Below are 19,567 nucleotides of genomic sequence, written 5' to 3' on the forward strand. Positions count from 1 at the left end.
TAATTCCTTGCAAACCTTGTCGAAATCTACGGTTTTCTTAGTATGGTCTTTTAAATGTGCCCAAGACACGGCTCCGCTACATGGGTGATCTGGAACTCTCTCCCGATACACAACAGGGAGGCAAACTCTCTAGCCACTTTCAAAACTCATCTTAAAACTTCTTATTTCAGAACTGCTTTTATTTGACCGGATCTTTCGCTTTGTTTTTTACAGTATTTTGTTGTGCTGCTTTATTAATGTGTGATGTATTGTTTTGATTGTTGTGCAGCGCTTTGAGAAGGAAACTTTTAATGGCGCTATATAAAATAAATGTATTAATAATATTTATTAAGTTGAAGGAAAATACTTAAATATTTGTACACTGTTTAAAAGAACGAAAGAAAAAATATATTGGTAAGGTACTGGTTTATATTAAAGGGATACTTCACCCTTCAATTCTGTCATCATTTGCTCGCATTCAAGTTCTAAATCTGTATACATTTCTTTGTTCTGATAAAATATAGAGAAAGATATTTGAATATTTAAAACCAGAGAGATTTTGCACCCAAAATCTGTCAAAAATCTTTCTGGTTATACGCATTCTTCCAAATATCTTTGTCTGTGTTCATCAGAACAAACAAAAGTGAAGTATCCCTTTAACATATAGTTGTAGATTATGCCCTATTGTTTTTATCAATGTAAAAAACTAAAGCATTTAAGAATTTGACACTATTAATGATAAAATACTAAAAAAATATTTTTTTGTGGACAAAAACAAGATATTCTTGTCCATTAATGCGGCTTAAACCACTTGTGGTCTAGGAGGTCCTCTAATGTAGGCCAGTCGGCTGCTTCAAGGTGCCTGCACCGGTTCATCAGATCAAGGCATTCTGTGAGAAGTGTTTACAAGAGTAACGATTAGTCACATATGTTCTTTGTAACACACTGTCAAACATAACAAAAGCTACTGAAATATGTGGTTCCATTTATTGTTCAGGAAACAATATCCTGTTTTCTTTCAATTTAAAGTAAGAAAGTTGCATTTGGTGAGAAAAACTAATGAGAGAAGAAGCTTGGTTTGTATTTAACAAGGATGTTTTGTAAGTGATGGTCTCTTACCTTTAGATAAACCAAAGGCCTTGAGCCTCGGGTTGTCTAGTAGATCCGGACCATGGAAACTGTGCCGCTCATCTCCAGTCGTCAACAGGAAGAGCAGATTACTTAAAAATTTGACCATGTCCGCAACCGCTTTAGTTCGCACTGTAACGCAAGCCAAAGTGAGCAAACATTGCATTAGAAAACATCCTACAAGTCACAATATAATGGGGTCAATTCATTATTGTACATTTGGACAATCTTAAATTCATTTCACCTTCACTTGCAGTGTCTGGGATTAGATGGCTGAATCCAAAATCGATCAATTTTAGCTCCAATTTATCCATGGTGATTAAGACGTTTCCTCTGTGTAGGTCTCCATGAGCTATATTGTGGTCGATGCAGTGTTTGGCTGTGCTCACTGCTTGACGCATGATATGACGGGCCTCTGTTTCCTTCAGACGTCCTTGATGACTTCTCAGGAATTCATTCAAGGTCTTGCAGGGATATGGATACTCCATAATGACGATGTGTTTACCATCTTCTACAAACCAGTCCAATATCTGAACAATGTTGGGGCATTTTACTGGTTTGTGAAGAAGGAAATTTATAGCCACTTCGGTCAATAGAAGCTTGTCATGCCCAGGCTGGAAAAAAAAGGTTAGCAGACGGTAGGCAGCATTTCTATTTTGTTGCAGAATATTTCAGAATTCTTAATTTGTCAAAAACTTTTGGACGCTGTACATCTGAAATCCTGTCAACTCACAATCTTCATATATTTACTGACAGAATCACAGGAAAAATGTTTGGAGGCGACCTGCAAAGAAAAATTAACACATGTCAGCATAAATAGCAGTACATCAACAGACGTTAAAATGTGTATAATGTTCAACCACTTTAAAATGTTTGATGAATAAATTGAAGGTGTTTGTACCACTTGGCCGTCAGATCTGCGAATTCCCTCAAAGACATTTGCACAGATTCCCGCTCCTATAAACTTGCCCTTTTCATAAAGCGATGAAAAGGTTCCTATAAACAGAAAATACAAAATGAAACACCTGAACTTCGATAGCAGTGAGGTTTGCAATTTAACAAACAAATATTGGTACATCCAGTGCGACAATCTTTTCAAAACTAAATACATTTCTTTCAAACGGAAATCAGGCACAAAATAAGCTCAAACGACATCAAAGTAACACATTACACTTACAATACAGAATGAATACACAGTATTTTATAAACTTTATAAATTTTTAATTTAGAGGGATTTTGAAAACGCATTCAAACATGATAAATATTGAGATTAACACTCGCTAAACAAAACAAGTCTGATGTTGTGCTGTACAACCGTTTTGTCATATTATCTGAATCTATATTTTGAAGTAGATTATTTATTTTGGGATGTACCTGGGTGATTCTATAATTTAGGGTACATTGTAGGGCTGAAACGATTAGTCAACATTGTCGACAAATATTCTTGTTGTCGAGTAGTCGTTTGATTACGTGACTTAATTTAAGGGCCTGCAATATCACAATTTGACCGCTACGGCACTGTAGCGCTAGAGTGTAATGCAGCCATACCGAATGCTATCGCAGTAGAAGGACACGCAGTGAGAATTATGGCGGAGTACAAACGAATGTGAACAAGTAAAGTGTGGGAAAGATTTACCAAATTGAAAACGACAAAATGCGGTTGTGTATGCAAGCAAGGCGGAACTTGCCTTTCACATCAGCACAACCTGCATTCTGGAGTATTTAAAAGGAAAAATCCCGGAGAATGAGCAGAAGAGAGGCGAGTGTTCTCAATCAAGACCTAACTAACTAATTTAGCGGTAAATCTTTTTATGAGAGAATGCAATAATAACAGTAATGATAATAACAACAATAATCATATAATTACAGTTATGTTATTATTTGTTTTGCACAGTAAAAAGCTTTGATCGAGTTTAAAAGTCAAGCTTGTTTTGATTATTATAACACTATTAGGTATTATATGAGCGGGAAATCCTTATAAGAGAGGGACGTTAAGTGATAGGAGTCTTATATCTTGACTTTATTTTAAAATATTTTCTTCTGTTTCTTGCTCTTTTTCATTAACTCTTTCACCGACATGATTGATGATTTATCTCGTCATTTAAAAAAAACGGTTCCCCGCCAAACGAGTTATAACGTCAATAAGTGGTTATACTGTTGTACAGCAGGTGGCGCTGTTACACACCTTTCGGGAAAATACAGAATCCTAGAACATAAGTTTATTTCTTATCGGTTTTTAATGATTGTTCTGAGTGTAATCTGTGCGGAATCTTTGACAAAAAAAACTAATTGACTCAAAATTATCTTTTAATCAAATTGATGCATTTTTGAAGAAACCTACCCACATCTAAGAGTGATAAAAAAAGATCAAATCAAGATTGAAGAATATGGTTTCCTTTGTTTAAAAGCAGAGACTGTGTTCTTTCATTGGACATATTGTTTGTCCATATATTCTTTACAGAAAATGTAGTGTGAGCCATCAAAGTTTGGTTAAAATGTAAAAAAAACGCTGGCGTAGGCTGGCAACTTTTTTTTAAAAAAGGCTGACGGGGAATGAGTTAAACTGAACTGTTTTCATATAAATGCTGCTTAATGCTTCTGTCAAGAGATTTGTTTACATTTAACGTAAATTATCTATAACTCAATGTTTTAACTAGTTGCAAAAGCTTAATAATCATTAAAAACGTACTGATTAGTCATTGAAAGACTCAATAGCCTTCTAAATTGCGCTTAATTTCAAGTGCAAGACTGAATTGAATGGTTTTTATAACACCCTGTTTGTCCGTAACATAGTTGACAATAAAAAAAAACCGTTCATGTTTAAGCTCTGCAGATAACAGATATGTAACACTGAATATAGACTATATTGAGACACTTAATGTTGCTCTTGTGCTTATTTGCTGACATTAAATGATTTCTAAGTTAGAGAATGACCCACCTGTATTTCTTTCCATGTCGTTTGGTGAAACTCGATTAGATGAAGACGCCATTTGAAGCTGTTTAACGATCCTCTGTCTGTGTGGACTTGTCTGAAAACACTTAATAGCAAGTTTTGTTTGATCCGTTGTCGCTTTCGGTTAAAACAGCACTGAGAAGAAACTTCAACTAGGAGTCAAGAGTCAAGAGTCAAGAGCTGCTGATTGGTCGACTCGGGTTCTATTGAGTTGAGTGACTCTGCTGAGTGCGCGAGATGTGACGTTACCTGTAATTGTTCAAATCACACTGAACATCGCGAGATATAAAAAATCACATTGTTAGCAAGATGGCGGGTCGTATAGATACAGCGGTAAGGATATTTTCCCGAGATAAAAGTTTAAATTTAATTCTTTAAGTAATGTTCATGCAATAGTAGGGTAACACACATAAGCCTATTGACATCGTTTCGTCGACAATATATTAAAACTAGGGCCGTCAACGTAAACGCATGTGATTATGTTTTGTGAATAAGTGAAAAACAATAAACAAATGTATAAATAAATAATAAACAATTATCAGTGTTGTCCACTACTTTAATGTTAACATATATTCATAATAATATTGCACATTACAGTAAATTGATTTATTCAAGGGCTTCGTCTGTTGATCCTGTTGTGGAAAATGTTGATCTTCAAGCTCAAAAAATTGCTCAGACAAGGAAGGTCCAGGTGTCAAAGTTTCAACTTTATTTGTACAAGTCCCCAAAACATCTGAAAACTTGGTGTTTTCCAGCCTCTACTTATAGTGAAACTTTTCAAAGGTGAACCAATCAGGTAATTACCCGTTATCTCTTATTTTTTATTATCCTAACTGTCCTTGTCTGCCACCATTATTTTTAGGCAACAAGGTTTCATATCTAATGGTGGAATCTCAACCTTGACTTATTTTTTAAAAATTAAGTTGTGCCATAATTTATCTGAGTCTAGCTTTTCAAAAATGAGCTGTGCTATAATTTATTTGGGTCTGGCTTTCACACCATCCCTGGATTTTGTATTGCTGAAAATGATTAAAATAGTTTATAAAATCAAGAATCATGCATAAATGTATTGATTATAATATTCAAACAATCTTATTGTGATTTTTGATCTCTAACACGTCTTTGTTACAAACATTCCTATGAATACTTCTTCATAATCGGGGTAAATAAAAAGCCCCATAGTATACAGAATATGATCAGATAATCGGGGTAAATAAAAAGCCCCATAGTATACAGAATATGATCAGAATTATACACAATAAAGAATAAGAATTATACACAATAAAGAATATGATCAGAATTATACACAATAATCCTTCTTTCCTTTATGAAGCAGATTAAAAAAAATACATTAACACATAAAACAATACAGAAAACAGTGGCATTGTCCATCTTGTCTTTCATTTGATAGTTGCTGCACAAAAAGTAAATAAGATAAACACTCATGTCTTATTTACTAAGCTTACAATGAGAACATTTGGAAAGTGTTTCAGGATGTTTCAATGATAAGTTATTGTCAGTATATTTCATTCTAATAAAACATAAAATAATATTTACAGTACCATTTACCAAAATCTTGCCATTCAAACTGTAAATAAAAAACAAAAGAAATGACTTGCAAACTATTCAAATCCCATTTAACATACATACACATACTGTCCGTGTGGTCCAGAGTTTAAATTTACATTGCAGAATCTGAAAACGGTTAAAGATTGAATCTATTGAAGAAAATTGGCCTGGCTATTTCAGATAACATATGTTTACAAAAAGTTTTTTATAATGAATTATAACTACATTCATATAAGTAAGCCAGTTTAAAAGTTTACATACACCTGATTCTTAATACAGTTTGATGTTATCTTAACAATTAATGACACCTTTTGTGATAGCTGTTGAAGTGTTGTTTGATCTGAGCTAATCAATTCTTCACAAAATTAATAAACAAAAAATAGAATATTTCCCAGATACAATGACAATTTAGATCATATGAATTATTTGTATTAAAGTGATATGTTTACATCTTTGGCTACAGAGCTCTGTAATGCCTTTTCATCTCTTTTCATTCAATGCTTCCACCGGAGACAGAGAGGGAACTGCCACTGCATGAGGATAGTGATGGGGTTGATTGAGATGCGCCTGAATCGAAGACCAAAAGATATATAAACAATGTACAGCGCACAGTCATGTTTAAAACTTGTTCATGTAGAATATGTTGTTTCCTGACTAAACATTATAAACTCTATTTTAATTAATTATTTCAAGTGAAGCCATTTACATAAAGGCATCCTTAAGTCATAAGCTAATTTTAAAATCAGACGAAGATCAATTTAATTCAAGTTAATGAATATGAAAGCGGCACCATGGTTAATACAATATAAAACACTAAGTGTCTTTTTGTTTACCATTGTCATGTCCATCGTTGACAACGAAGCAAATCCATTCACTGTGAATAATTCTGTAAACAGTGTTTCATCCACCTCAGTTCCAGAATCATCTTCCACGGTAATCTTGATCACAGGGATGGAAAACATCTCCCTGATTAAATGATGGCATTAAAAGACAACATAACATGACACACTGTCAAAATTATTAAACATGATTGTCTACCCTTATTCGGAGTTACTGGTTATTTTTATTGCGAAATTTACATTGAGAAGCAAATTCTTCAAAATCAGCATCTTGTAATTTGATGTATACGGTTTTCATACTGCACCTTCATTATGATTTTGCCATACAAAATGAGCCTGTAGATGAAGAATAAAAACAAAGATAATCTCAAAAAATGCCCCGTGTATCATTACAGCTCTCTCACCTCAACTTCGTAAACCTTTTCATGGATGCCTGGACTCTACCCTTAATTATGCCATTTCAATGATGGTTTACACTAACTACTTTGTTTGAGTTAAAACAATTTAAACACCTTTTGACCGGCAAGTGTGTCTCATTAAAGAAGGACGTGATGGTAAATAAAGTAACAGATTCCGCCATTAGACCCAGATTAAGAGGCTAAACGTCACGCGTGACGTCAGAATTAACGAGCTAATAGTTTAGCATTATTGTATATGACTGCAGAAATCAATAGTGTTCATTTAGAAAGTGTCCGAGTAGCAATATGCCACAAACAATGAGCTTTTGACATCATATCCATAAATAACTACATACGATTGACACATCGATAATGATTTGCTGATGGCGAACGTGGTATTGACAGGAACACCTGTAGCTGCGGACACTTATTTCTTATTGTTGTATGTTAGAGTGAGTGCGGAGTTTGTCCAATAGGAGGAGGTGATGCATTGGGGAGGTGGATTGTAAGCACTGTTTAAAAGAGCAGAAGAGCTCGTAATGAGGGCACTTGTGAGTGTCATGTTTGCTGTCCTGATGGATCCTAAATAAAGAAAGATCATAACGAAGTTTCGTTCTCTTGGAGTTATCCCATTGTATTAGAGATACAACACTTATAATAATATGAATCTTATGTGGGCACATTTTTAACGACAGACTAACGGATCAAACGTCACGCAGTATGGACATATAACTTACAACGCGGTGCCTGTTCTCTTTAATGGAAACATTAAGGATGATTAATTTATATACGGAGGCAAGCTAGACATAAAATAATAGAACTCAGCATTTAAATTACTGTTATAATCATAATCAATGATTGAACAAGACAACATAATAACATTTAGTACAAAACAGCAAAAAAAATCTGCAAGGGTGAGTCGTATAAAACTTAATTTACCGATCTTTCCTCCTCCTATCAGTGCTCGGAGCGACTGATATAAAATGGCCGCTGTGATATAAAATGGCCGCTGCGATATTCCTCAAGCGTTACGTTACGTTACCTGCGTAAATGATAAGAATGCTAACAACAACCCGCGAAATAGCGATGTCCGGTTAAAACCATTTGTACAAAACTGTCCAAAATTTTCATACACTTAATACAAAATAAACTACATGTTTTTGTACATTACATTTTGTAGGTAACGTTAGTGCATCATTGATCGAAATATAACAATCATTAAGTTGCTTACTTAACAATCATTAAGTAAGCAATTAGATATCAACCACTAGCTTTCCCAGTTAGCAGGGTACTCCAAATCGGATCCGTCTTCAAACCGGGAGATCCACGTCACAGTCGCATCCGTTTCACTGCATTAGTACAGATCCAGACTGAGTCCGGTTTCAGTGGGGGAACGACGGTCGTTCAGCAGATGCGGGCCGTATCTGTGTAACCGAATGCGCGAAGTTTTCTGAAGTGAAGTGGAGGCGGCCCGCAGCGGTAACGTTATTCCTCATAAACTCACACAGCGTGTTGTCAAACTGTTCTATTAATTAATTAAATGTTCATTTATTACGTTGTATAACGTTACTGCTTAACTTAAAATTGTTGTGAGTTTTCCTGCGTTAGTCCGGTATAACTCGGATGCTAACTCGTATGTTATCAGACCATGCTAACATGAAGATGGCCCAGATCTTTAAGAATATTATTGGTAAATTTGAACTTTTATCAAATTTCACCGCTACATTTGAGATAACACTGCACTGTAATTGTAAACTGTAAATGATATAAAAGTTCGCGAGCCATTTACTCAAGTAACGTTAAAGAGAATATTTAATGCGCTGTTGAATGTGTGTGAATGCTTGAGGCAGAATTTATAATGTGAATAATATGTTGATCATTCAAATTAACATTAATGAAAAGAGATTTTTGTTCCGTGTTTTGATTGCAGCGTTGAGTAATACAACACCTGAGAGACAGCGCTTGAGGTAATGACCAATCAGAGTCCAGACAGACCTTCGATGTAAGTGTGACTCGTTTCTTATAATGGATAAAAAGTCTTTGTTATGAGCCAAAACAGATTCAACTCCTGCAGTGTAAAGATGACTTATTTGATGTTGAAAATATATTACTGTCTATACTACTTCATTCTTATTTGCTGAATTAATTGATTAAATATACGAATTTTACATAAAATACAGACGTCAATTTACATTTAATAAGGTTATTAACATATTGCCCTTATGAAGATAAGACATGTTTCTAGAAGTCACTTCCAATCATGAATTTTTGTCCTTTAATAGAAAAGTTAATTTCATTCCCCAATTACAGTGTTATGTTTGATTTAGTTTCATTATTCTTAAAATACAAACTCACAAATGTCTGACCACTATGTCAAGTTAATTGAATAAATGACTTTATAAACATTATATAACATGAATATCTGTCTTCACTTCAGGTTCCACAAGAGAGCCGGCAAAGGGTGAGTTTCTTTGTAGTAGTTGTTTTATTTTTCTCTTTTTGTTAGGGTTAATTGTGGCTTGTAGGCTTCTGGAGAAATGCAAATTCAAACATTTTCACACTTTTGAGTAGTATGCTTCTTATGTGTGTACCCTAAACACTTAAAAAAAATACATACATAATATATGGGTGTAATTTAACCATTTAGTTTGTGCATTCACACGCCAGCAACTTCGATTTGTGTCGTTTCTTTCTTTGACGTTGTTAGAAGGTGATAGTCCTGGTTGTCTTCGTAACATCACTGAAGTTTTATTTTTATTTCATATAGACCTTGAATCAGTTTTCTATCATTTAAAAGGTCATATACAAATAACACTAGTTAATAAGTTATGGCAAATATGTATGGATGACATGAACTCCACTGACTTTACTGTTACGGTATCTGTTGCTGGTTGTGTAATTGCAGGACCACCCTCTTACATGCCACTCTTCATTACAAAATATTTTCATTAAACATAGGCAAAGTGAATGTACTTGTATTAAATTATTAGTTTTTTATCTATCAAGTTTAGCCTCCAATCTAAGAATGTTTTGCTTTCACACTTTGGTTTAGAACTAGAGAGATTTCTTCAAATTGGGTCTCTTATTGGCATTTGAGTGTGTAATAACCTTACCTAATATTTACGTGTGACATAATAGTGCTTTCTCTACTGTATATGAAACAATTTAAAGCCAAAAACAGTTTGTTTCGGTGATTGACAAGAAAATATAAAATACTGTAATGATTTTTTTTTAAAGACAATGAATCACCTTTACGGAGTTCTGGAGTCAGACGGAGGGTTTGCATTGCACTTGGACATCAACTACTTGAGATTTCAAAAGACTCAGAACCAACTAAAGCCAACAAAGTTTACACATTTTTTACATGTTGCAGGCATCAAAATTAAAATGAGAAGTTTAAAATCCTATATACTGTAGAGTTGTGGTCAAAAGTTTACAGATTTAACACATAATTATCTACGTTACAAAAGTACGCCAGTTCAAGCCTTAACACACCTGCACGGCTGGTTCCTAATACTGTACGACGTTACCTGAACCATCAGTGAAATTTTTTATGTCTTGTAGTTGTTGATCAACCTGTTGTCTGAAGGATTTTTCTGAAGACCTGTGGACAGTTTAATGGTGTAACTTCTTCACAATCTTTGCTTTTTCAGCATCTTCTGCATTATTTACCCTTTTTCATCTGTGACTGAATGATGAGATTCATCTTTTTATTCTAAATAGAATTGAGCGACTCATACACTACTGTTACAAAATATACAAACATACCATGATACTCAAAAGTCAACACTACCTTCAAAAGTCGGCTGCATGTAAATTTTAAGTAGGGTGACCAGTTTCAATTGTTTTATTTTGTTGAAATAATTTAAATATATTTAAACTAGCTTTATGAATGTAGTTATAATTAATCATAAAATACTTTTTGTAAACATATGTTATCTGAAATAGCCAGGCCAATTTTCTTCAATAGATTCAATCTTTAACAGTTTTCAGATTCTGCAATGTAAATTTAAACTCTCTGGAGAAACACGGACAGTATGTATGTACAGTTGAAAGAAAAAGTATGTGAACCCTTTGGGCTTACTTGGATTTCTTCATAAATTGGTCATAAAATGTGTTCTGATCTTCATCTAAGTCACAACAATAGAGAAACACAGTCTGCTTAAACTAATACCGCACAAACATTATACGTTTTCATGTTTTTATTGAACACAACATGTAAACATTCATAGTGCAGGGTGGAAAAAGTATGTGAAACCCTAGGCTAATGACTTCTCCAAGAGCTAATTGGAGCCAGGAGTCAGCCAACCTGGGGTCCAATCAATGTGATGAGATTGGATGTGTTGATTAAAGCTGGCCTGTCCAATAAAAAAGACACACCAGTTTTGAGTTTGCTGTTCTGAAGAAGCGTTGTCTGATGTGAACCATGCCTCGCACAAAAGAGCTCTCAGAAGACCTACGATCAAGAATTGTTGACTTACATAAAGCTGGAAAGGGCTACAAAAGTATATCTAAAAGCCTTGATATCCATGTGTCCACGGTAAGACAGATTGTCTACAAGTGGAAAGTTCAGCACTGTTGCTACACTCCCTAGGCGTGGTCGTCCTGTAAAGATGACTGCAAGAGCACAGCGCAGAATGCTCAATGAGGTGAAGAAGAATCCTAGACTGTCAGCTAAACACTTACAGAAATCTCTGGCACATGCTAACATTTTTGTTGACAAATCTACAATAAGGAAAACATTAAACAAGAATGGACTTCATGGGAGGACACCACGGAGGAAGCCACTGCTGTCCAAAAAAAACATTGGAGCACGTTTGAAGTTTGCAAAAGAGCACCTGGATGTTCCACAGCACTACTGGCAAAACATTCTGTGGACAGATGAAACCAAAATTGAGTTGTTTGGAAAGAACACACAACGCTATGTGTGGAGAACAAAAGGCACAGCACACCAACATCAAAACCTCATCCCAACTGTGAAATATGGTGGAGGGGGCATCATGGTTTGGGGCTGCTTTGCTGCCTCAGGCCCTGGACGGATTACTGTCATCGATGGAAAAATGAATTCCAAAGTTTATCAAGACATTTTGCAGGAAAACTTAAGACCATCTGTCTGCCAACTGAAGCTTAACAGAGGATGGACGATGCAACAGGACAACGACCCAAAGCATAGAAGTAAATCAACAACAGAATGGCTTCAACAGAAGAAAATACGCCTTCTGGACTGGCCCAGTCAGAGTCCTGACCTCAACCCAATTGAGATGCTGTGGCATGACCTCAAGAGAGCGATTCACACCAGACATCCCAAGAATATTGCTGAACTGAAACACTTTTGTAAAGAGGAATGGTCCAAAATTTCTCCTGACCGTTGTGCAGGTCTGATCTGCAACTATAGGAAATGTTTGGTTGAGGTTATTGCAGCCAAAGCAGGGTCAACCAGTTATTAAACCCAAAAGTTCACATACTTTTCCACCCTGCACTATGAATGTTTACATGTTGTGTTCAATAAAAACATGAAAACTTATAATGTTTGTGCGGTATTAGTTTAAGCAGACTGTGTTTCTCTATTGTTGTGACTTAGGTGACGATCAGAACACATTTTATGACCAATTTATGAAGAAATCCACTGGTCACATTCCGACGCAACCTACGATCGCTATTTCCCTCCCTCTTATCCTCTGCAGTCTCTGCTACTCTCCCACCCGCTAAACAGTTCTCTCTCCTTGTTGCTAACACTGCCACCAACACCCTCTGCTCCACACTAACCTCCTGCTTAGACATCTTATGCCCTCTTAGATCTAGACCATCTCGTGCATCTCCTTCTGCCCCCTGGTTATCTGATGTTCTCCGTGAGCATTGCACATCTCTGCTGAGAGAAAGTGGCGCAAATCAAAAGAACCCACTGACCTCTCTCTCTACCAGTCTATTCTCTCTTCCTTCTCTGCGGATGTCTCCTCTGCGAAAACCCAATACTACCACACTAAAATCAACAACTCTCCTGACCCTCGTACTCTCTTTAAAACCTTTTCTGCTCTCCTCTGCCCGCCTTCTTCCTCACCTCCATTAGACTTAACAGCTGACGATTTCGCATCGTTCTTTTTAAAGAAAACGAGCACCATCAGCAATCAATTCTCTGCGCCACCGCCTCTTGACCACAGTCAATCCCCTGACACATGCTTGTTCCTCTCGTTCTTCTCCTATCTGAAGAGGAAGTTTCCAAGGTAATTTCTTCCAAACACCCGACTACCTGCCCTCTAGATCCCATCCCCACCCATCTCCTCCAGGCCATCTCTCCATCGGTTGTTCCCTCTCTGACTCACATTATCAACTCGTCTCTCACCACTGGCACATTTCCTACACTCTTCAAAGAGGCCCGTATTACCCCACTACTAAAGAAGCCTACTCTTAATCCTGCAGTGTTAGAAAACTATAGACCAGTATCCCTACTCCCCTTCGCTGCTAAAACTCTAGAACGTGTTGTTTGTAACCAGCTCTCATCGTTCCTCACCCAGAACAACCTCCTGGACAGCAACCAGTCTGGGTTCAAGAGCGGTCATTCCACTGAGACTGCGCTGCTCTCTGTTATTGAAGCCCTGAGACTGGAATGAGCCTCCTCTAACTCATCTGTTCTTATCCTACTAGATCTATCTGCCGCCTTTGACACCGTTAACCATCACATCCTCCTGTCCACCCTCAAGGCGATGGGGGTCTCTGGAATGGTGCTACAATGGTTCAGGTCTTACTTCTCGGGTAGGTCCTTTAGAGTATCTTGGAGAGGTGAGGTGTCGGAGTCCCATCATCTCGACACAGGTGTGCCTCAGGGCTCAGTGCTTGATCCGTTGCTATTCTCTGTATACATGACATCCCTTGGCTCTGTCATTAGGAAACATGGCTTTTCCTATCACTGCTATGCGGATGATACACAACTCTACATGTCTTTTCGACGATCCGACTGTCTCTGCATGCATCTCAGCTTGCCTAGCCGACATCTCGCTCTGGATGAACGCCCATCACCTGCAGCTGAACCTTCCAAAAACAGAACTGCTTGTAATCCCGGCTGACACGAAGACTCATCACAACCTTTCCATTCAACTGGTCTCATCAACCATCACATCGTCCAGAAAAGCAAGAAACCTGGGAGTGGTGATCGATGATCAGCTCAACTTCACGGATCAAGTTGCCAGCACCGCCCGGTCCTGTAGATTCATCCTCTACAATATCAGGAAAATTAGACCCTTCCTATCAGAGCATGCTACACAAATCCTTGTACAGGCTCTTGTCCTGGCCAGACTGGACTACTGCAATGCACTACTGGGAGGACTTCCAGCTTGCACAACCAAACCTCTACAGATGATCCAGAATGCTGTGGCAAGAGTTATCTTTAATGAACCAAAGAGAGCACACGTCACTCCTCTACTCATTAAGCTACATTGGCTTCCCGTAGTCGCTCGCATCAAATTCAAGACTCTGCTCCTGGCCTACAAGACCACTTCTGGTTCGGCACCACCTTATCTTAAATCGCTAATGCAGACATATGTACCCGCCAGATCCCTACGCTCTGCAAACGAACGACGTCTTGTGGTACCATCCCATAAAGGTAAAAAATCTCTCTCACGCACCTTCTCCGGATCTGTTCCACCTATGTGGAATGATCTGCCCACTGCTACAAGATCTGCAGATTCTGTAGCCATCTTTAAGAAACGCCTGAAAACACATCTCTTCCGCCAACATCTGACTGATCTGTTCTGACTCTTTTCTTCTCTACTCTAAAAAAAAAAAAAAATGTATGACTGAATGGTTCCGTATACTGTGTTAGGCTATATGAGACTAGTCTTCTTTTTGATTGCACTTATGCTTTTGTTGTACTTATGCTGTCCTAATTGCTTCCATTATCTACACCACTTGTAAGTCGCTTTGGATAAAAGCGTCTGCTAAATGACTAAATGTAAATGTAAATGTTATTCAATATATTAACATTATATGTGTGTGTAATGTGAATAATAATTAAACACACATATATTATGTAAACAAAAATATTTATTTTGCAAAAAACGGAACGGTCATGATGTCTATTGCTAAAGTTCTAATGTGATTCATGTAAGACAGTGTTTTTCCTTTTAACTAGTCCACATAGTATTTTGCTCTCTTGATTTTGCACAGGTTTAACTACTAGTGATGGGAATTTTGATTCATTTGCGTGATTTGTTGGATTTCAGTTCATTCAGTGACTATTTCGTCATACTGTACATCACATACATACCCCAGAAGGTCTTCAACAGGAGGACATTGATCCCACTTGGATGCAGACTAAAGAGTGTCTGACGTGTCTGATCTTTCATATTTAATAAAAGCAACACGTAAACAACAACAGCAACAACAAACTATTTGTTTAAGTGTCATGAATACGTCATAATCTCGAATAATGATTATATAAATTCATGCTTTCAAAACATTGTTATACTTTCATTAGGACAATAACTTTTTCCAACAAACCACAGTTAAGTCATCAAGTTTGTAAAATAGTACATTTATCGTTTAAGCAAGTATATTTGCATTACAGCCATTTGTATTGCGGTAAGAAGACAAAGTACACCAAAAGATGGTCACTACCTCACTGTTTTAAAACCATGGTTCATTTTCATAACAGTCTTTACATTGTGTCTATTTCTGTGCTTATTGAACAAGAGCTCTCCTCTTTCATGTCGTTCACGATTGAGTAGCAGCAGCTCATTCAGTTCGTTTACAAAAGAGACGACTGATCGTTCATGTTTTTCACGAACGAGAATCAGAATCAGTGAGTCTTTTCGTTCATGTCAGATCGAGATCTCTATCGTTCAAATTCAAAACACTTGTTCGGCTACTTCGTTCAGTGCACTCAATCACTCATATGCACCATCAAAGCTCACACTCAATAGTAACTGCGCTGGACTACATCAGCGGAAACACAAGAGATAAAAAAGAGATATATTACAATAAGAGATCACATCAGAAAGCTACGTGACCGCAGATGAGAGAAGGCGATGTACAGTATGTGTGTGGTAGGTGGACAGCGCATGAGAAGCAGGACTGAGGTGAGGTGTGGTGAGGAGCCCTGCGGGGTTATTAAGGGCAAGTACCTTCTCCTCAGAGGCCTGCAGGGTCTTCAGCGATTGGTCGAATCCCCTCAGCTGATCCTCCAAACGCCCTCTAGAGCTGTTTTGGACGGCCAGTCACACAAGCGCATGCAGAGGGGCATATAGAGGAAGGGTTGGGGTAGAAACCAGGCTAGAGGAGGGTCCAGACCGCACAGCAAACAGCCAGAGAGATGAGGAGGAAGCCAGGTTATTGAGTTCTACTATTCTGCTCAGGAGCGACATCATGAGGTCTCGCTTCAGATGTGTGCTTGAGATGTAACATGCACTCGAGAAGCAATAAGGCCAGTATCATGGCGTCAGATTTAGATCACCAGGACTTTATTACCTCAAATTTGTTTTTGTCTTTTTGCAAGTATTCACCATCCTAAAATGTCAGGTTTTCATGATTCAATTCATGCGTTCAGGTCGTAAAATTCAGGACATCAAATTCAAATTGGCTATTACCAAGTGTAACATTCGGGAATGCACGGAAGAGCAATCGAGTGTCGACCAAGATTAAAAACCCGAGAGAAGAACCTCTGTTGCTTCTTTGGTTGCGGCCACTAGGTGGCGCTGCGTTATCACACCGTCATGTAGTGCTACAGAACATTTCTCAAATTAAGTCATCAGAAAATTTGATGACACAGTTAATGTTGCACTGGAAGATCTCCTTGGTGCAACTTTTGTTTAAGTTGAAGTCGGCCAATAGAAAAGTAGCACAGAAATAGAGACTGTGATGTACAAAATACAAAATACAAAAGACTTCTGTTCCCCTCACTAGCTGTCCACTGAAATGGTGGAAAGAACGTCCACAAATGTACCAACTTCTTTTACCCGACATCTGTTCCAAACGAACGTGGTTTTGCCACAGCCGGGTGATATTGTCAATGCCCAAAGATCCTAGTTTCTGCCTGAGAATGTTGATATGCTGGTCTTTCTGCAAAAAACCTACAAGTGACCTAAAAACATGAAAGCTATTGATGTTCATTTAAAGGTACTTGAACAGAAGACAATTCTTTGATTGGAGCTTTCCTGTGGCTCAGTGGTTACAGCATCGTGCTAGTAACAACAAGGTCATTGGTTCGATCCCAGGGATTGTTTTTGTTTTTTTTAAGTATAATGCAATGAAATTCGCTTTGGATAAAATCAGCTGCAAAATGCATAATGTAATTATAGTTTTTACTGCACTTCAACTACTTTATGAAGTTCTGTCTTAGGTTTCAGCTTATGTTTTGAACTTAATTCTAATTTTATGTTAAATTGCACATTTTGTTTCAGTGCATTTTTTTGCAGTGCAGAAGGTTTAATAAAACCTTAAAATGTTACAATTCTTAAAGTTGTATGTGCAACAAGAAATTCGCTGAAATTGTTTGAATTTTGAAAATAATTCTCTTATTTTGTTTCATTTTGTAATTTTGTTCAAAACATCGTGATGCGTATGGTTAACCCTGCATCTAGATATGTACCCACTCGTAAGCAGAGTATATCGTTACACCCCTCGTATATAGAATGCGGTGTAAAGAATTACAAATAAATTATATTTATCATTATCTTCTCTTCTCTAGAATCTGCACTTTTTGGTGGTAGTAGGCCACAAAAAAACATTAAAATGTGCAATATACATTTCACACCTTTTAGAGCAGTAATAACTAGTAACTGGAAATGTGCATAAAATAGAAATGCTAAAATGACATAAATTGTTTAAGTACAATAACAACATTTCCTGATGACTTAATTTGAGAAAGTTTCTGTAGCACCACATGGCAGACGTGCTACGGCAGTGCCACCTAGTGGCCGTTACCAAAAGAGCATCAGAGGTTCTCCTCTTGGGTTCTGTACTCTTTGTCAACGGTCGATTACTCTTCCTTGCATTACACTGATGTTACACTTGGTTATATCCAAATTAAATTCTCAAAGTTTGACATCCTGAATATATTCAGAGCTTGAATATGGAAACCTGAATTTTTAAGACAATGAATTCTTACAAAAGATTTTATAATAATTAAGATTAAGGACGATAAAGATTGAGGTTATAAATTTGATGGCTTTTTCAAATTCAAGTCCCGGTGATATAAATCTGAATATAAAAAATATATAAATGCATTTGAAAAGATGCCATATAGCAGCGGTTCTCAACCCACAAATCAAAGGTCAAAGGTCTGTTTAGTAAAGGGACATTGAAAGTCTTCTGGTTCAGCTTCTGTCACCAAGGAACTGTCCAAGTCTGCATTGTTTGTCAATCTTCAACAAGAATATGCGAGGAATTACACTGGTGGTGAGAATGGCGTTGAAAATGATTGGCTGTCAGTTCCCAGAATCTTTTATAATCTGATCTTCTGTGTTCCTCAGAAGCATGTGGTCCATCTCTTACAGGGCTTTGTACAAACCACATTATTTCTTTCCAACAACAAACCCCAGATCATTTGAAAAAAATATTGTTGAAAAAGTACTATTTTGAGAGTTGACATAAAACATAAGACATAAATACAATTTACATTCTATGTATTAGGTCTATATACAATTTGATGTGACGTGTTAAAAAATATAGCAATAGTTAAAAATATTTGATGTTACAGCTATGAACAAGCATAGGAAGTTATGACAAAATATAGTATCAAATGTATTAGGAGCACAGCAATGCAATTTTGAAATGTTTCACTTTGAAAAACAATTCAAAAGTTGATTTAATTTTTCCGTCAAATCCTCTCAAGTTTCTCCCACTTCTGCATCTTCAGACCTCTCTCCTCAGGTGATCCAGACCCAATTTACAAAACTCCACTATGGACAAAAGTGCTGGGGTTCATTGACCATTACACCAGCTATGAAGCATCAATTGATGTCAGGTTGATGGCTTGAGAAAGCCAACATACTGATGTTTGGCTTAAAATTATTCTTATTATTATTTCTGTAAGGACCAGTCAAATATTGAAACAATAGCAATATTCAAGGTTAGCGGAATGAAACTGTTCTGAGCAAACTCTCCGCCTGTCCATAGAGCCTTTGACAGAGCAGGAGTGCAGAAATTCATGTCCCTCCACGCAGGGCTGTATCTAAACATTTGTAGGATCTGGGCAACATTTATTTTGGAGGCCCCTCGCAGCACCCCCATCGCCTCCACCTTTTAGAATAAATCAAATATTTTATCACACTGTAAAAATGTAACAATTTTATCAAGGTTATTATATTATTAAAAACTCTGTTTCAATATGTCAGGATCCAGGACTTGTTCCGGTCTCCAGCCACTGGATGTCACTGTCTCCTCGTGTGGTGTTTCCATAGTGTTCTGTTTTCAGCTGTTCCTCATTTGTCCCCTGTGTATTTAAGTTGGTCCCTGTTCCCTGTCTGTTGTTCAGTCTTTAATGTTTTGTAGCCAAGTTCCCCAGTCTTGAGTGGTGTGTCTTTGTGTTCTTCGTCTACTGTTGTTTTTTTTGGAGTTCTGTGAGAACCTTATTATTATTTCTGGATCCACCTCTTCGGAGTAGTTTAAGTTTCCCCCTTTTTCACGTTTTTGGTGTATCATGTGGATTATCAGCATTTTTTAGTTAAGATTCTTTAAGAGAACTTTATTTTTTGCTTGGCCTCTACGGA

The 19,567-nt window shown here is 37.1% G+C and overlaps 1 protein-coding gene across 1 annotated transcript; it reads right to left on the reverse strand.

Annotated features, from left to right (window-relative positions):
- Positions 1-301: 301 nt before the first annotated feature.
- Positions 302-4,548, reverse strand: LOC130436755 (serine/threonine-protein kinase pim-1-like). Its single transcript, XM_056767700.1, has 6 exons — positions 4,046-4,548; positions 2,009-2,103; positions 1,841-1,891; positions 1,352-1,721; positions 1,099-1,239; positions 302-869 (listed from the first exon to the last, which is right to left on the reverse strand). Exons 1-6 carry the CDS (start codon positions 4,095-4,097, stop codon positions 772-774), a joined length of 807 nt encoding a protein of 268 aa, XP_056623678.1. The 5' UTR covers positions 4,098-4,548; the 3' UTR covers positions 302-771.
- Positions 4,549-19,567: the final 15,019 nt, after the last annotated feature.

This window comes from Triplophysa dalaica, chromosome 15 (genome assembly GCF_015846415.1).
Source record: "Triplophysa dalaica isolate WHDGS20190420 chromosome 15, ASM1584641v1, whole genome shotgun sequence".
NCBI lineage: Eukaryota > Metazoa > Chordata > Actinopteri > Cypriniformes > Nemacheilidae > Triplophysa > Triplophysa dalaica.

What these genes read in the sequence shown, in the direction of transcription:
- LOC130436755 (XM_056767700.1), bottom strand. Translation starts at nt 4,097, where the DNA reads ATGGCGTCTTCATCTAATCGAGTTTCACCAAACGACATGGAAAGAAAT. An exon ending in CGACATGGAAAGAAATACAG is followed by an intron (nt 2,104 to 4,045) that starts GTGGGTCATTCT and finishes TTCTGTTTATAG; the next exon opens with GAACCTTTTCATCGCTTTAT. An exon ending in GGCCTTTGGTTTATCTAAAG is followed by an intron (nt 870 to 1,098) that starts GTAAGAGACCAT and finishes CACTTCTCACAG; the next exon opens with AATGCCTTGATCTGATGAAC.